At 35.5% G+C, this 16,182-nt stretch overlaps 1 protein-coding gene across 1 annotated transcript in view; it reads left to right on the forward strand.

Moving 5' to 3' along the window:
- The window catches only part of CTNND2 (catenin delta 2), a 912,708-nt gene that overhangs the window by 639,455 nt on the left and 257,071 nt on the right, over positions 1 to 16,182 (forward strand). Inside the window, exon 10 of the mRNA XM_027869022.1 lies at positions 3,577 to 3,790. Coding sequence (XP_027724823.1) covers positions 3,577 to 3,790 — 214 coding nt within the window. The remainder of the gene's footprint in view (positions 1 to 3,576; positions 3,791 to 16,182) is intronic.

The raw sequence follows: 16,182 nt of genomic DNA on the forward strand, positions 1-16,182 counted from the left end.
GTGTCAAGCAAGGGTATCCAGTACTGATCCAGGTATTGGAACTCTTGAGAAAGACAGAAGAATCATCTGTTCTGAAAATGGTGATATTTCTGGATGTAGAGGGTGCTAAGTCACAGTGGTAGTGGGAGGGTCTTGCTCAGAAGGGGAACTGAGGAATAAGATTTGATTGCTTCTTTCATTCTCCTCTTGTCTGTTGTGCCTGGAGCCATGAGCAAAGGTACAGCCAGTATTGGAGAAAATGTCTGGGGATGCAGTGTTTTCTGTAAAGAGCCAGATTTCTGAAGTTACAAGAATATGGCCTTGTTTCTTTTTCATTGAATGAATTTGGAGACAGAATGATACAATGGAAAGGACCTTGGCTTGAATTCTGGATCTGCCACTTAGTACCTGTGTGATCTTGGGCAGGTTATTAAACATCTATAGGCCTCAGTTCTCAAATTTGTCAAATGAGAGGGTCACATTATCTACCCTTTAAGGTTCCCTCCAACTTGAAATCTATGATCTTATATTTATTATAGAATATAAGACTTAATTAGACAATGTATATCTTGTATTTGGGAATGTGCATGTTACAGCATAAAAAAATAATTTTATGTGTCTTATACCCCCATACTTGTTCTATCTCCATCTCCAATTCTGTTCTTCCATAATCTTATTTTGGGGGGAAATGTGTTTTATAGTTTAATCTGTTAAATAAGCATGTGATAATCCAGTATATTATAGTGAACTAGCAGAAATAGTAAAATAATTATTTATGAAAGCAAGAAATCTTATAAATACCTTTTCTATTTATATATAAAACATCAAATCAAATTACATGTATTTTCATATATAAAAATAGCCATCTAAACAGTTATAAATAACTCTAAAGAGACATTCTACAATCAGAATCATGGAATTCCAGAGGGGAAAGGGATCCCAGAGCCCATCTGCTCCAACCTACATCTGAACAATTGCCTCCGTAATACACTCAACAAGTTGTTATCTAAGCTTTCAAAAAAGAGATCTGGGGAAGGGAAACCCATAATTTCCCGAGGCAGTCTAATCTACTTTTGAATTACTGTCATTTGTCCTTCATTCTTGAAGAGAACCATGACATCAGGAAACTGATGCCACGACCTGCACATGAATCTAATTTAAGTGAGGAAGGACTGTGCAAAGTTATCAGCCTTATTCTTTCCTCCAGAGACATCTGGGTCCAGTGGCAAGATACAGATCAGGACACCTGGAGATGGCCCTGGATGCAGTAGGAGATCTTGGCCTTTTTAAGTTAAGGTCTTTCCCAGATCTGTTTGACTGAGGCCACACCTATTCAGTGACTAAGGCTAGGTAAGAAATGAGGCAGAGAATGGCCTCTTTTACCTAGTCCAAAAAAAAAAATCAGTCTGAAAGGGGAAGACCTCCAGGGTTTTTGGTCAGAACAGAAACCATTGCTGTTTATACTCACTCTGAAACATCAGGCTATAATTGTAAGGAAGTTCTTCCTGACATCAAGTCTACATTTGCAGCTTATACTCATTGTTCCAAGTTCTGCACTCTAGGTCTTGTCTTCTTAGTGACAAACATCTCAGTTCCTTTGATTAATCTTCATATGACATCTTAAGACACTTCATCATACAGGTTATCATTCTCCTTATATTCTCTAGTTCATCAATGTCCTTAAAATTTTACAGTTCTGTTCTATAGATGTGGTCAGTAAGTCTGTGACATCCTAAGTCTTGAATACTATGCTTCTTTTAATGCAGCCTAAGAACATATTAGATTTTAACATTTTTAAAAGTAAAAATAAAAATAAAATCCACTAAAAATCTAGTATTTTAAATTCATCTTTATATTTTTTAGGTTATTTTTTAATCAGTACCTAAAATAGTTACTCAGAACTTTTATAACATAGTATAGTGCCTCAGTTTGTCATAGATTTGATTATTAATTTGGGCCTTGTATATAATCACCTAAGCAGCATTCCTCTCCCAAATCAATAGCAAGTCGTCAAAGCACAGACACAGGGATTGCCCTGGGCCAAATTATAAATAAGCAAAAGATTGTTTCCAGCCCTCCATCATCCATTTTTATTGCTTTTATAATTTCCTTAGCCACATTCTATAAGATGCTCATGATGCCCTAATGTAAGTTACCCAGGATATCACCCCCAAGCCTGCTTTTCCTGTGAATTTACCAATGCTCAATTAAAATGTAGCTATGGTCAGTATCCCATTTGCTCAAGACCTGCTTTCTGATAGTTAACCTGATAAACATGTTAAGGTATTAAAAGCTTAGTAGCTGCCCTTCCCAGATAACATGCTTGCATTTAAACCAAAGTTCAATACTATGACCCTGAGGATTGAATAATGATAGGAATTTCAAACAGGCTACAAAAGGGCACAGATCATACAGAGAAGGTTCCCACTATTCTGTATTTGCTCCCCAAGATGTGCACTATCATGAAATTCTGTCATCTTGAAGTCAACAAATAACTTACCAAAGTCAAATTCTTGGGCCACTGGAAAACACTGAAGTAAAGAAAATTGCTGAGTGTGATCTGGTCATTTTCCCGTTTTAAAATCAGAAATGCTCAAATGCATCTTTTCTAATGAAAATTTCATTAAATAGTCTTTATATTAAGCACCCACTTTGCTTTGTTGGCAGCTTAGCTGTTTTTAATTTTAAAATATGCCTAAAAGCCAATCTATCTAAAAGCTGTTCAGACATTCACTTAAGGAAATGTGCTCTAAGCAATTTTGTCCTGTTTGTATGAAATTCACGAGTAAGTTTGGTTCTGTTCTGTAAAAATATGGAACTGAAGGGTTTCTTTCCAACCCTCTTCCTTCTCCCCCCAACCCCCACGAACTAAGTATAAAAATAGGGATTGGGACAGGAACTGTCATTTCATTGATCTAGGAAACTCTCTACAGATGCAGGTCATTACCTTCTCTGAAATGTATTATCAATGCAAATAGCCAAGAGCATAGGGAGGGTTAGTGACTTACCAAGGGTTACACACCCAGTTTACATCAGAGGCTGGGTTTGGATCCATATCTTCCTCACTTCAAGGCCAACTCTTTGTCTAAAAGTACTTAAATGTTTTTTGATTCTAGGTAGCATTGTAAATGACCTTCCCAACCTATTTGCTTTGGCTTATCCAGATAGAATCCAAGTGTAAATTGATCGAAGAGTTCCCCAATTAAGCATTGTTTTAACATTTGAATATCAGTCTAATGATTTGGAACAATTTCTAAAAAAGAAAAAACTATACTAAAGAATAACAATTATTTCTTTCTTCTGTACATTTCATATTATTTCAACATATTTGCCTAGATAAAGGTATGTTACAGCCTTTTTGAAGTATAAAAAAATAAGACTCTTTGATTTAAATGCAAAAGCTTGTGCTTTTTCTTTGCTGTACATTAAAGAAAATATTGCCAGAATCCAAAAAGGAGTCTAACTTCTTTTCTTTTCCCTTTGAATAGCTCACAATGATGTTGATTAAAGAGAATGTGTAATCTGAAGACCATTTCTTAATCTTAAGAGTAAATCCTTATTCCCTTAGACAAATGTTTCATATGTTGGATATTTCAGATAAGAAGACAAGGAGGCATACAGTTACTTGTGGACCTGTTGGACCATCGGATGACAGAAGTCCATCGTAGTGCCTGTGGAGCTTTGAGGAACTTGGTGTATGGGAAAGCTAATGATGATAACAAAATTGCCCTGAAAAACTGTGGGGGCATCCCAGCATTAGTACGGTTACTACGCAAGACTACTGATTTGGAGATCCGAGAACTGGTAACAGGTAAGAGATAATTATGTTATAGTGTTATGTCTTCAAGGCTGTAGATTTTCTTACGTTCATCATATTTAGCAGATAGACCAGTCAGGTAATCTATTTAATAGAATGGTAGTAATTGTATATACGTAATTTAACAATGTAAGAAAAATTAGAATATATGAAAATGTATTTGAAGGAAAATTCTACTGAACGTAATTTAATCTTTCATTAAGAAGTCACCCTCTACTTAATTCATAACCTTTTTAAAATCTTGTAGTTTGTCATTGCTATTTTGAACATCAGTTAAACAACATAAGAACAACATTTAAACACAATGAACAACATTGAAATAATAACTGTTAGGATATTGCAAAGACTAGAGTACTGAATAACAGAGAGTTTACAGTCTTTTGTGTTTAACCTCTTGAACAGAATTCATGTTCATTCCAAAGGTGATTATACATAATTGTTATGAAATACTCTGAGCTCAGTAGAATTTCTGTCCATGACTAGAACAGTATCAATAAGCTCATACACCACCACTAGCATGTTTACTTCCTTTCAAAGAATTCCCCTGTGCTAGACAACTTACTTGAATGTACCCATTAAGTTTTTAGTTACTTGTTTAATGTGTAGAGAGTTAAACTCTGACTCATTCTCTCAGTGCTAGGCCTACCAATCTTCCCCTTGGTATTCTAAGACAGTCTGAGCACTTCCATGTTTCTCTTCACTGTTGCCATTGGCTTGAGCCCCAGTGGTTATGGTCTCCCACACACACACAAAATTAGGGGCCAGTGATTTATGTTCTAGTTCCATTTAAACACTTAACATCAATTAGATTTAACAAAAAGATATATACTTTAAATAAATGGCAAGTTTTAACATTTCCCCCATATCTCAGAGGTATACTCTTACCTACATGGTATCGGGCGGGGAGTGAAGCAGTTCCTACATAGCACTGATCCCACTAAGTTCATATCCAAAGGAAGTGATTCTTCTGGATGATTCCTTTTCTCATTTGCCCCTGGGCTGGTCACACTCAAATATCACTTCTTGCTCCCCAGGACACTGATCCTACACTGGCTATAAACCTGGATTGTATGACATACAGATGCTGTCATTTTGACCTTTCCACACTCATAAAGTCAGAAGCTCCACTCCCTTCATCTAGAACAGAAAAGAACAAATTCAGAGGCCAAGAAATGAGACCCTATCTCAGAAGAACATGGGCTCAGAGGGAGAAAATCTAAGGTTTCTTTCCCTATATAGGATGGGTGAAGGAGTAATCAAAAGAGTATATGCCAAGTGTGACAGGCCTGGTGGAACGCCTCTTCAGTCAATCAGAGAACCTCTTCTTTCTTATGTGATTAAGTAACCAGGTCCAGCTACAGAATGTCCACTCATGGTGTTCAACCTCTAAGGCATTCTAAAATTTCATGAATATCCTGAAAAGAACCATTGTCCCTGTTGGGGAGATATCAATAGAGGCATTCTGTGCATGTACCAGTGCTTATTAATATGTTCTTATCCCTATCACATGATGTGTCTTTAAGAGACATCTTTAGATATTTTTGTCAAACCGTTGCATGAATTTTCAACTTTACTTAGCATCTAACTTGTGAACTGTCAAATACAGATCTGGTTTTCCAAGGTTTGGGTGACCTCTAGTATGAATTTTTATAATATATTTAGAATACTTTGGAAATGTCCCATAAAGATGGCTTAAAACAGAATACAGTGGATGATTTTCTTCAGAATAGAGATGTTCAAGGCATTCATACAAGGACACTTAGCTCTTCATAATCCAACTTTTCTTTTGAGTTTCACTACCAGAGTTGGAATTCCTAAATTTTGAAACTTAGGATCAGATCCTTTTAGTCTAACTAAATTCAACAGATAGGAGTTCAATAATTTATCTAGTTTGAAACTTTAAAAAGAAGATGAGAGTCTTGTATGTACTTAAAAATCTTGCAAATATCCCAGAAACTTTTCATATATTAGGCACATTTTAGAAATTTAGTAACAGGATCTGCTGATGATATTGGAATCTAAAATTTCTCCTAGGCTCGGTGTGGGTCCTCAGCCCACGTATTGAGCCAATGACTAAACAAACAGATACCTCAAGTAATTCCTGAAACACTTCCTAAAAGAATTAGTGTATATACTTTTAAAGGGATGGGGGTGGGGGTCTTGAGGGGAATGGTGATGCTTGAGTAAATTAAGAATATCTAGTGTGATAGCCCAAATTAAATCCAAATATGTGTCCCTCCTTCCTTCTCTCACTTTCCCCTTCCCCTCCCTTTCTCTCCATCCCTCCCTTTTTTCTTCCTCATCAACTTCTCTCATTCCCTTCCTTCCTTCTTTCCTTCCTTGCTTTCTTCATCCCTTGATATTTTTCTTCCTTCTTCCTTTATCATTCATTACACACCTGCTGTGTAGCACAATTCTAGGTACTAGAGAGAAATATAAATTCAGAAATTTAGTTCAAAAAGCATTAACATGCTGACTACTAGGAGGGATATAAAATCAATAATTCAAATTGATAATAAAGTCAACAGGCATTTAATAAGCTCTTACTCGAGACTGGGCATTGTGTCAAGAGCAGACAATACAAATATATCAGAAAGAAAGATAGTCCTTGGTCTCAAGAAGCTTATGTTCTAATGGAGGAAGATAACAAAAGGAAGTTGAAAGTTGAGGGAGGGATAGGAAGAAGTTACCCATGAGGAGGGGCATGATAGAGACAATCTGGGGAGCAAAGAGTAGAGCCTGGAGAGGAATGAAGACATGGTTGGCCAGGGCATTCTGGGAAGAACCAGCCAATTAGAGGAAGGGGCCTTACAGGTAGAGGTTCTCCAGGTATGAGAAGTCCTAGGGCATAGTGAACTACCTGAATGAGGATCATTCTCTAGCCTGGTAGAAAAAGTCCAGAGAGTTAAATGTCTAGCCTGGAGAGGAATGGAGATACATATGAATGACAAATATTTACTAGATGCCTGTCACCTATGAAGTACTATTTCAGTACCAGGAATACAAAGAATAACTAAGTTCTAGTGTGAATCCTTGAGAAAATTCCAGTGTAAGAGAGAGGGTGAGATGTGCAAAAGTAACTGTTAGGTGAGAAATTCAGACAAAATTCTGTGAGAAATTTTAGGTGGGTGTTCTTTTCAAGTGGCAAAGACAGAAGATGCTTTATAGAAGAGATTGGAGCTTTAAGGAAGAAAAAGATTTTCACACATGATAAATTCATTAGAGAATTGGTGGGAGGGGCAGAACTTGGGGAGATCTCACCATACAAGGCTGAGAACAGAAAGCCCAGGATACCAGTCCCCTGAAGTTGCTGCCTGGCAAGCCGCTTCTCAGGGCATGGGGTAGGGAGGTCTCACCATTGTAACTAATGATAGCCCACCCTGGTGATGGCTCTGTTGGTAACTAACTAACTAGATATGAGGGATAGGCAACAATGAAAACTTGGCCCCACCTTTCTAGGGCTTACAACTGAGCAGGGAGATGTGTGCATATATAAATAATACAATACTATTATGAGCTTAGGCATGCCTTAAGATACTGAAGGTTTTACATTTCATTTGACTTCTTAATTACCAGACCTTTTATAGGATAACTGTTAACCAGGATTAATTCCCTGCTCCTTGTCAAGGTGCTGCTGAGCTCAGTGGGGTTGTGATGAGGCATCCTGCTGACCAACAAAATAGGCCTTAATAAAATGAAAGTCATATTTGTTGAGCCCTTTCTAAAGTTATTTTCCAACTTCAAGAATCACTCTGTAGGGTTTCTATATGCAAATAAAAAAATAAATTTCAAGTGAACCTAAATACCCACAGAGAGTACTATGAAGATATCTTTTACCATTTGATAAGTTTCAGGCCCTTTACTGTCAGAAAAAAATTTTGCATTAAAAGAATGCCTTAAAGAGGTAAATTAATCTATTTTTATCTCTCTATTGTTGCCACCTTAAGAAAGAAATTACATTATGAGGAATCAGAAGTTAATTTTCTTTGGGATCTATCTTCTTGCTTTTTGACAAAGTCTCAGGTAACTTCAAAATGAAAATGTAAAAGGTCTTAGCAAAAGAAAGCTAATATCCAGGTTGTCGCAAAAGTCTTGGTACATTTTAAAGCTTTGATTGCTTAAATAGTTTAAAAACTGAACTAAGACTTTTGGGACACTTTTATAAGAATATCAGTCTTTTTGTAATGACTATGAATGATCATAGCCACACCTGAAGTGTATTTTTCTATATAAGTACATGATTCCTGCTGTGATAATATTAAAAGAAGTGGGAAATTATCTTTATTTTTCATATTTATAGGAAGGAATGGATTAAAATATAGCATGAGTAATATGAATTCATTCAATTAGGAGAAGTGTATGCAATCTTTGATTCCAGAATCTGATACTATACCTGGGAGAGTGATAAGCATCAGTGATACTTGTCTTGTTGACTTGTCAAAGTCATATATAAGATCATGATGCCATTTTTTTAGAGGATTCACATTTGTAATTAAACACTTAGTGGCCTTATTTTTCTCCTAAAAGCATCATTCTTCATAAAAATTGTCTTATTAGTCTTCAAAGGTTTTTTTTAATTGAATTACAGACTCTAAATGAACTCTAATTGTCTATCACATCCAATTATAGCTCTTGATCATTAGATAGACAATGTGGTATGAGGGGATGGAGGTAGAGGTGGAACATGCTGAATTTGGAGTCAAAAGACTTGAGAATCCTTACTCTGCTAGCTGTCTATAACCTTGGATAAGTCAGTTAATTTCTGTGGGCCTCAATGTCCTTATTTGTAAAATGAGGCATTGCATTAGGTAACCTATAGGTCCCTAAGACTCTATAACTTTTAAAATTTTGCCAATCAGCCCCTCTGGATTCTCACTATCCATCTTGTTCATTTAATCTGCCTAGGCAATTTAAGACTGCATTTCTGTCTTACTGTAGTTTGAGTGAAGTTCAGGATTCCAAGTGTAATACAAGGGAGAGCAGATTTCATGACCACATACAGAGAAGTAGGAAGTCAGCCAAAAGAAAGTAAAGCAAGCCAGCTTTATTGAAGGGAAATACTAACGGTCAGGGAAAAGAAAAATAGATCAGATCCCCTGGGATCATGGGTGGAATTGGGCACCAAAACCAGTAAAGTCAGGTGGGTTTTTGTAGGGCTCTTATCTGGGTCAAGCAGATTTAGGCATTGGAGAGATAGTGTAGGGAGCCTGGACCTGGTGCTAATGTATGCTGGGGAATTGGCAGCTAGGTGACATTCAAACTTCCTACCTCAGCAAAACAGGCTTTTGACCATTATTTTGGGTCTTACTACGGAATGGAGCCTCTGGGAATTTGAACCTTCCCAGTATCTTCCATGTAGGAAGTCTATAGAAGTCCTTACAATTCCCCACACAAGCCAAATCTGCTTCCACTTTAATATAATCAAGGTTAGCATCCCCCTAGTATGAATCTCCTTCCTGGTTTTCTCCACTAACCTATGGGCATCCCTTCAAACTTTGCCCAAGATTTAATTCCCTAATTAGTTCTTTCCACTTCAATCCCATCAAACTTCAGACACTTGAATAACCAATATTTTCACCATATTTCTCATCTTTCTTATCTCTCCAATTATGTACTACTTAGGTGTCTATGGCTGCCTGACTGAATTAATTTTCTATATATTTAATAATATTGTGGTTCTTTTTTTTGCTTGTTTTCATAATAAAAATCCATGTATAAGAATTTCCTGGGCAATTGGAGGGAAGAATGAGTGCTTAGGTTTTTGCTTTTTTCAATCAACCAATATTTATGAAGTGTCTACTATGTGCCAGACACTGTGCTAAATGCTTTATAACAGTAGTTGGCTATCAACAGTGATAATGAAGCATTTAGCATGTGGTAGATGCTTAATAAATACTTTTTGAATATTACACATATATTACCTGGAGACATAACAGGAGTAAACTGCTATGAGCTAAGAAATTGTCAAGTTAAGTTGTATTTATTTGTATTCAACCTCCGTCCTTATTCGATCATTAGCTTCTTAAGTTTAGGAACTAGAGCCTTTAAAACTGTCTGGAGAGCCCAAGACAATCCTTTTCAATTAGTAAGGACTCAGTAGAGGATATAGAGTGTATATAGCAGTTTGCCCCACTGCATTCTCTTGTTTGAAAGACACCAACCTTTTCCCCACTTGCTTTCATGCTTGGATCTGTGAGCTCATTAATAAGGGTAAAACCAGATACTACAACACACCCATCTTATCTCTCAATACATGCACAAAAACTAATGTGTTCAAAGGATAAAGGGGGAACAGTAGTAACTCTTTTATAATATGGCATTCCTCCTTAAATTATTTTTGTCTTAAATGTCTTGAACTTTTCTAAGCCAGGAGTTTAAAAACAAATGTCCAACTGTGCAAAAAACAAAAATTTTAGTTAAAACACAAGATACATAATACTAATCAGAAGGTCCTAAGGAATTGTGAAGATGACCACCAAGTTCCAATGTAGGCTTCTGACACTAAAGGGGAAGCAATGACCCTTGAAAGTTTTAGATCATTTATTAAAAATTGCTTGCTAATTAAACAATTAAAAATGAATGCCATGTTTCAGCTTGCATTTGCAAACGAAAGGATAGGCCTTCTTGTAATACAGCTGGACAATTTACACCAGAAAATCTGTTTGTAACAGATTATATTTAACCAGCCTAAGTGAGGCCAGTAGTTAGGTAATTTTCTCCCTAGAACACAATTACTGTGAGAGGATGAACAGAATTTTACTTAAATCCACTTAAAACTATTGTATTCTTACATTTGCTTGAAATAGCCCCAAACAAATAAACTTAAATTGCAGACTGTATGTTCCTTAAAGACTTGTCTGGCTTCATTTTTGTTCTCTCAAAAGTCTATAGATAATTTACTTAAATATGATTGTGGTGTTTTGTCTTTAAAAAATAATCCATAGGGGCAGCTAGTGGCACAGTGGATAAAGCTCTGGCTTTGGAGTCAAGAGGTCCTGAGTTCAAATGTGGACTCAGACACTTGACACTTACTAGCTGTGTGACTGAGGGCAAGTCACTTAACCCCAATTGCCTCACCAAAAAGCAAAATAAATAAATAAATAAATAATCCATATCAAAAACAATTATCCAAGAATACAAACTGGACTAACAAATCTATCATGCAAACTTAGAGTTTAGAGCTAAAAAAGATCTTAAAGGTCAAGTGCAACTTATTTTACAAATAAGTAAACTGAGGCCCAGAGAGATTAAGTGGGGTGTCAAGGATGACATAACTAGTAAATATCCAAGAAAGAATTAGAACCCTGGTCTTTCTGAATCCAAGTTCAATAGTGTATTTGCTACTCCATATTTCATATGTTCACTACTATGCCTATTATTTGTGAGGCCCTATGCTCAGTACAAAGACAGGAAAGGAAGTATGACTTGGATTGCTGCCTCCAAGGTGATCACTAACAAGTTGAAGGATAAGATAGTTTCATAAATAAAAATATGCTAGAAAATGAAGTGTGAAAGTGCCTGCAAGAGGCAATTTTGTGAGAGAGAAGAATCACTTCAGGCTGGAGGAATTAACGAATAAATAAGTGACTGTACATTGATGAAGTTTCTACTGTGTGTCAAGCACCATGTTAAAAACCAGAGATACAAAGAGAATAAATTAAATAATCCCTGCAAATAAGGAGTTTATGTTCTAAAAAAAAAAGTATGTATGCATACATATACATATATACTTGTATGTTATATATAAAAGTATACATATATGTTATATATAAATATGTTATCCATAAAAGTATGTTATATATACAAATACATAACATACTTATATGTTATATATAAAAGTATATGTAAATACACACGCATGTGTGTGTGTGTTTGTGTGTGTTTATATGTTCTCATGAGTAGTCTTGACAACACCCAGAAACCCTATAGTGTAGTTTCCTGTGTAAAAACCAAGGGCTACTTTGGCCTGTTATTCCCCTGGCTATAGTTACCAATAAGGAGAGAAAAAGCAAAGAACAGGAGAATATTGGATGAATTTAACTGAATTGAAAAGGGGCCTGTGTTAGTACTGATAGAGAAAGGAGGAAGGAGTTAAATTTATATACGGCTGAGAATATAAAAGAATCAGAGAAGTTCTGCACCTCAGTGCTTTAGCGCACTTTCTGGCACATAGTAGATGCTTAATAAATGCCAGTTGACTGACTGACTCAATATAGTCATTTACCAAAACAGCATGTAAGTATGTATGTATCTCTGCATATTCTGTATTTCTTGATTCTTCCTCACTTTACCTCCTTTCTTTTCTTTTTTAAAATTTAATTTTTTTTAAAAAAATTTAGCTCATTTTTGCCTGCTTTCTTTCCTTAGCTCTCTACCATAACATCTCGTTGAAGTCTAATGTGAGATAGGGGTGCACTGTGTAGCTGTCCAAGGTCCTAGACTTGCTTTTGTCCCTAGCTGATCCTCTTCTTTCCTACTATTACCCTGCTCAGGAATTTTTGTAGTCAGGAATTTTCCTCTGGTCAGAAACCAAAGCCACACCAATTTCTGACTTTTTACCACTACAAAAATGGGAAATTGATATCTGATTTAGGTATCCTCCATTAAAATATATCATATCATGTTATATTCATCTTATTTGGTTTTCTTCAGGAAACAAATGAATTCAAAAGTTTATTGCTTATTTTAAAGTCAAGACTTCACATTCACAATATGAAGAGCTGTTGAACCCACAGCCAAGGATTCACTGATGTTAATATTCATATATTTCAGTACTACAAAGGATTTCTGATCTCAGGGATATGGGTACTCCCTCCAGCGATGCGGATTGAAACCCATCTCACAATCTTGTGAAATTCTTTTTCATCTCCTCTTCAAAATCCTCCATAGGGGATCCACCTAACATGGAAGGGGCCTTTCTTACAATTTCATGTATTTTTCATATTGTCCTTTCAGTTTCCTCTTTAAATATCCATGGGATGACTTTGTGTAGTTTGATCATTCAATCTACTTTATTTAAACTTTCTTTCCACTCCAGTGTCTTTGTTCATGCCATGAGGTGATAATACTCATAATCTTCAATCATCCATTCCTCTCCATGAGATTTTACAAATGAGCCAATATTCCAAACCAGTATTGCTCTTAGCTGTTATATCTCTCGATGGTCAAGATCAAGTGTTTGAGGGCTGAAAGAATTTTCTTTGATCTTAGTCTCTTCATTATTATATTGGTTAAGGTTGCATTAACATTTTTAAATGAATTATAAAAATCAGCATCGATATTTATTCCTGTTTCCCATTTTTTGGTATCAACACCTTGTTTTAAATACTTCAGTTTGGAATTTTGAATTATATACTGTATATTTCTCTCATTTTTATTCTTCTAGTTTTATACTAATTTTGATCTCTGCTATAACAATTCATGTTCTGACTGTACCCAGACAGTTGATTTGGGAGCAACTCCCATATTAGTAATGAGCTAAAATATAATTAAATAAAGTTTTTGTTAGATTATTTGATATTTCCAACAATTATTTTTTTTTCTCAAATGAAGTATTTATGATGTATCCTCATAATGCTTCTGGGTATCCTACAAGTCTGGCCTCTTTTCTTTCATATTCCTGAACCACACTTTATTACATATTTCACTATTTACCCCCATGCTCACATGCACAGTGAATTCCTAAGTATCAAAGCATATATCAAGTAAATTTGGATGGGCTTATTGATTTCTTTGTAGAATTCCTCTACTTCCTCAGCCTCTAAAACAGATAATGATGTGAAAACTATAATTATATTCATGGGCAGTTTTTTGTTTTCTTGCAAATACTTATTTATCATGAGCACTGCAATACAATATGTTCCATTAAATTATTTTCTTCTCCAAGGAGAACCTGTAAGTCATCCTTACATTTAGTTTCAATTTACTTTTCTCTCCTAGTTTCAAAAATATAAATATTTACATGATTCCATTTCTCCATTATGTTCACTTGCTGCTCATTGGACAAAGATCTCATGTTTAGAGAACCACCAGCTAAATTAATGTTTGAGGAGGGTCTAAAAATTGTGTGATTCTTCACATCTTCTGACCCCTCCTACTCTGCCTCTGCAAAAGCCACAGGGGATAACATAAGATGGAGGGTCATTTTGTGTTTTTCTGTCTTTCATGGATTGTCATGCTCAAAGAATTCATCACCAAGTGACCAATCTCCTGATAAAGAGTCTGTTTTTAATTATGATGTTCATCAGAAAGCAAATGTATGGCTGCATGAAAGACAATTAAAATTTTTATTTTATATACCATTTGATTTATTTTGTCATGAAGGCTTAGCATATCCTAAATGACTTTATTTGCTTTTAGAACTCTGTTGTGAATTATTTGATTTTTCATTGGTTGCTGCTTTACTCTTTATCCATATAGATTTAGGTCTCTCCATATAGATTACAGGCTATCTTTTTTCTTTAATGATGGTAATTCTGTCTTGTGTCTTTTTATTACAAGAAAAGGAAGTGTGACATAATGAACTGAGAACTGGAGTGAGAGTTAGGAAGACAAAGATTTGAACCTTTCTCCTGCCTTTGATGTGTATTGGCTGTGTGACCATGAGCAAGTCCCCTATGCTCTTGGTGCCCCTAGACAGTCATCTAACACTGTAAGTTATTAACTGCCTCCTGATGTGCAATTTCTTTTACAAGGAATTCCTTGAATTATTGAAATCACAAGTCCAGACCAGCTCCTAATCCATCCAATATGGCATCAGCTAGAAAGCAGAGATGGTTCAGTTAGTCAGTGTATAAACAGGCTAACAAATTAATCTGCCTAAGGTACCTGTCTGATCATGTCACTCCTCCTATTCAATAAATTCCAGTGACTTTCTGCTGTCTTGAGGAAAAAATATTTGGCATTCAAAGCCCTTTATAACCCAGACCCCTCCTACCTTTCTAATTCCCTTACACCTTCTCACCAGACACTCTGTAATCCACTGACACTGGCCTCCTTTCTGTTCCTCTCAAATTAAGCTCAATCTCCCCACTATTTACATTTTCACTGACTTGTCTTCCATGACTTGAATATTCTTCCTTCACATTTCCATCTCCTGGCTTCCCTCTCTTCCTTCAAGTCCCAGCTAATATCCTACCTTCCACAAGAAGCCTTTTTCCATCCCCCTTAATTCTAGTTCCTTCCTTCTATTGATTATCTCCAATTTATCCTATTTCATAGGATAGGTACATAGTTGTTTGCATGTTGTTTCCCCTACATTAGATTGTAACCTCCTTGAAAGCAGAGCCTTTTAGCCTTTCTTTGTATTCTTAATGATTATCATAGTGCCTAGAAAATAGTAGACTCTACTTGTTGACTAGACTTGATGTGCCATCTTACCTTTTAAATAAAGCAAATAACTTTAATTAAATGTAATTTGTTATTTATACATTAGAAATCTCAAATATTAGGATTATCTAGTGTCCCAACCTTCTCATTCATCACAAAAGAAAATCATGTACAACATTGCTTTGAATAAACATATCAGAGTAAATATTGAGTGATTTCAGCAAGTTAGCAGACCAATTATAAGCAAAATGAAAGAATTCTGCCCATAACATAAATTAATTCCTAGAATTGCTGCAGTCTACAATACTCAAATAACACATAAAAGTTGAATTTAACGTATGTTTAAAGAAATTCGATATATTTTAATCAAAATAAAGAGGTTCATATTTCTTCCTCTATCTTCCTACCCATGCCATTGAAAAGAATACAATAGGAGTTTAATATCCCAGGGCCATATTTCTCATGATTCTATTTCCCATTTTGTAAAATGAAGAATAGGAATGTTCCCTGTTTGCTTTTAGTTTTGTCATGGTCTACCACGAATTGGTGGTCAGTAATGATCAATAACTGAAACATGAACATTAGTAACTTTAAATGAATTGAAGTTCGAGGTATGCTGATAAATATAAATGTAGAAGAGTATTGCCTTTTTTGGTATGCAGGGACTGAAATATATTGTATAATACATTTTCACTTATTAGAGCTGACAATGCATAACTGATTTGTGACTCCACTTTGCCACTCAAGGGTTACAAGTTAATTAAAAACACTTATCCTTAATTATATTTTAGACTTTGCTCTATTTGCTCTACAGTTATCACATGAAAAATTATATTAACTATTGTTCACAAATACAACATGGAAATCCCCACTGACTTCTAGAGGAGAGAAGGGAATTAAAGAACTCCTATTAATGTCTCACAGCTGTTTTTCTTTCTAACAGCTGTTTCTATGTGTTATTTCCTTTTCAGAAAAAGAAATGTTTACACTATCTACCTGTCTTTATGGATTTTTTTCCCCAAAGACAAAATCCAACCTGATTAAAATCATAGAATCGT

This window comes from Vombatus ursinus, unplaced genomic scaffold (assembly GCF_900497805.2).
Source record: "Vombatus ursinus unplaced genomic scaffold, bare-nosed wombat genome assembly UNPS02014791.1, whole genome shotgun sequence".
Classification (NCBI taxonomy): Eukaryota; Metazoa; Chordata; class Mammalia; order Diprotodontia; family Vombatidae; genus Vombatus; species Vombatus ursinus.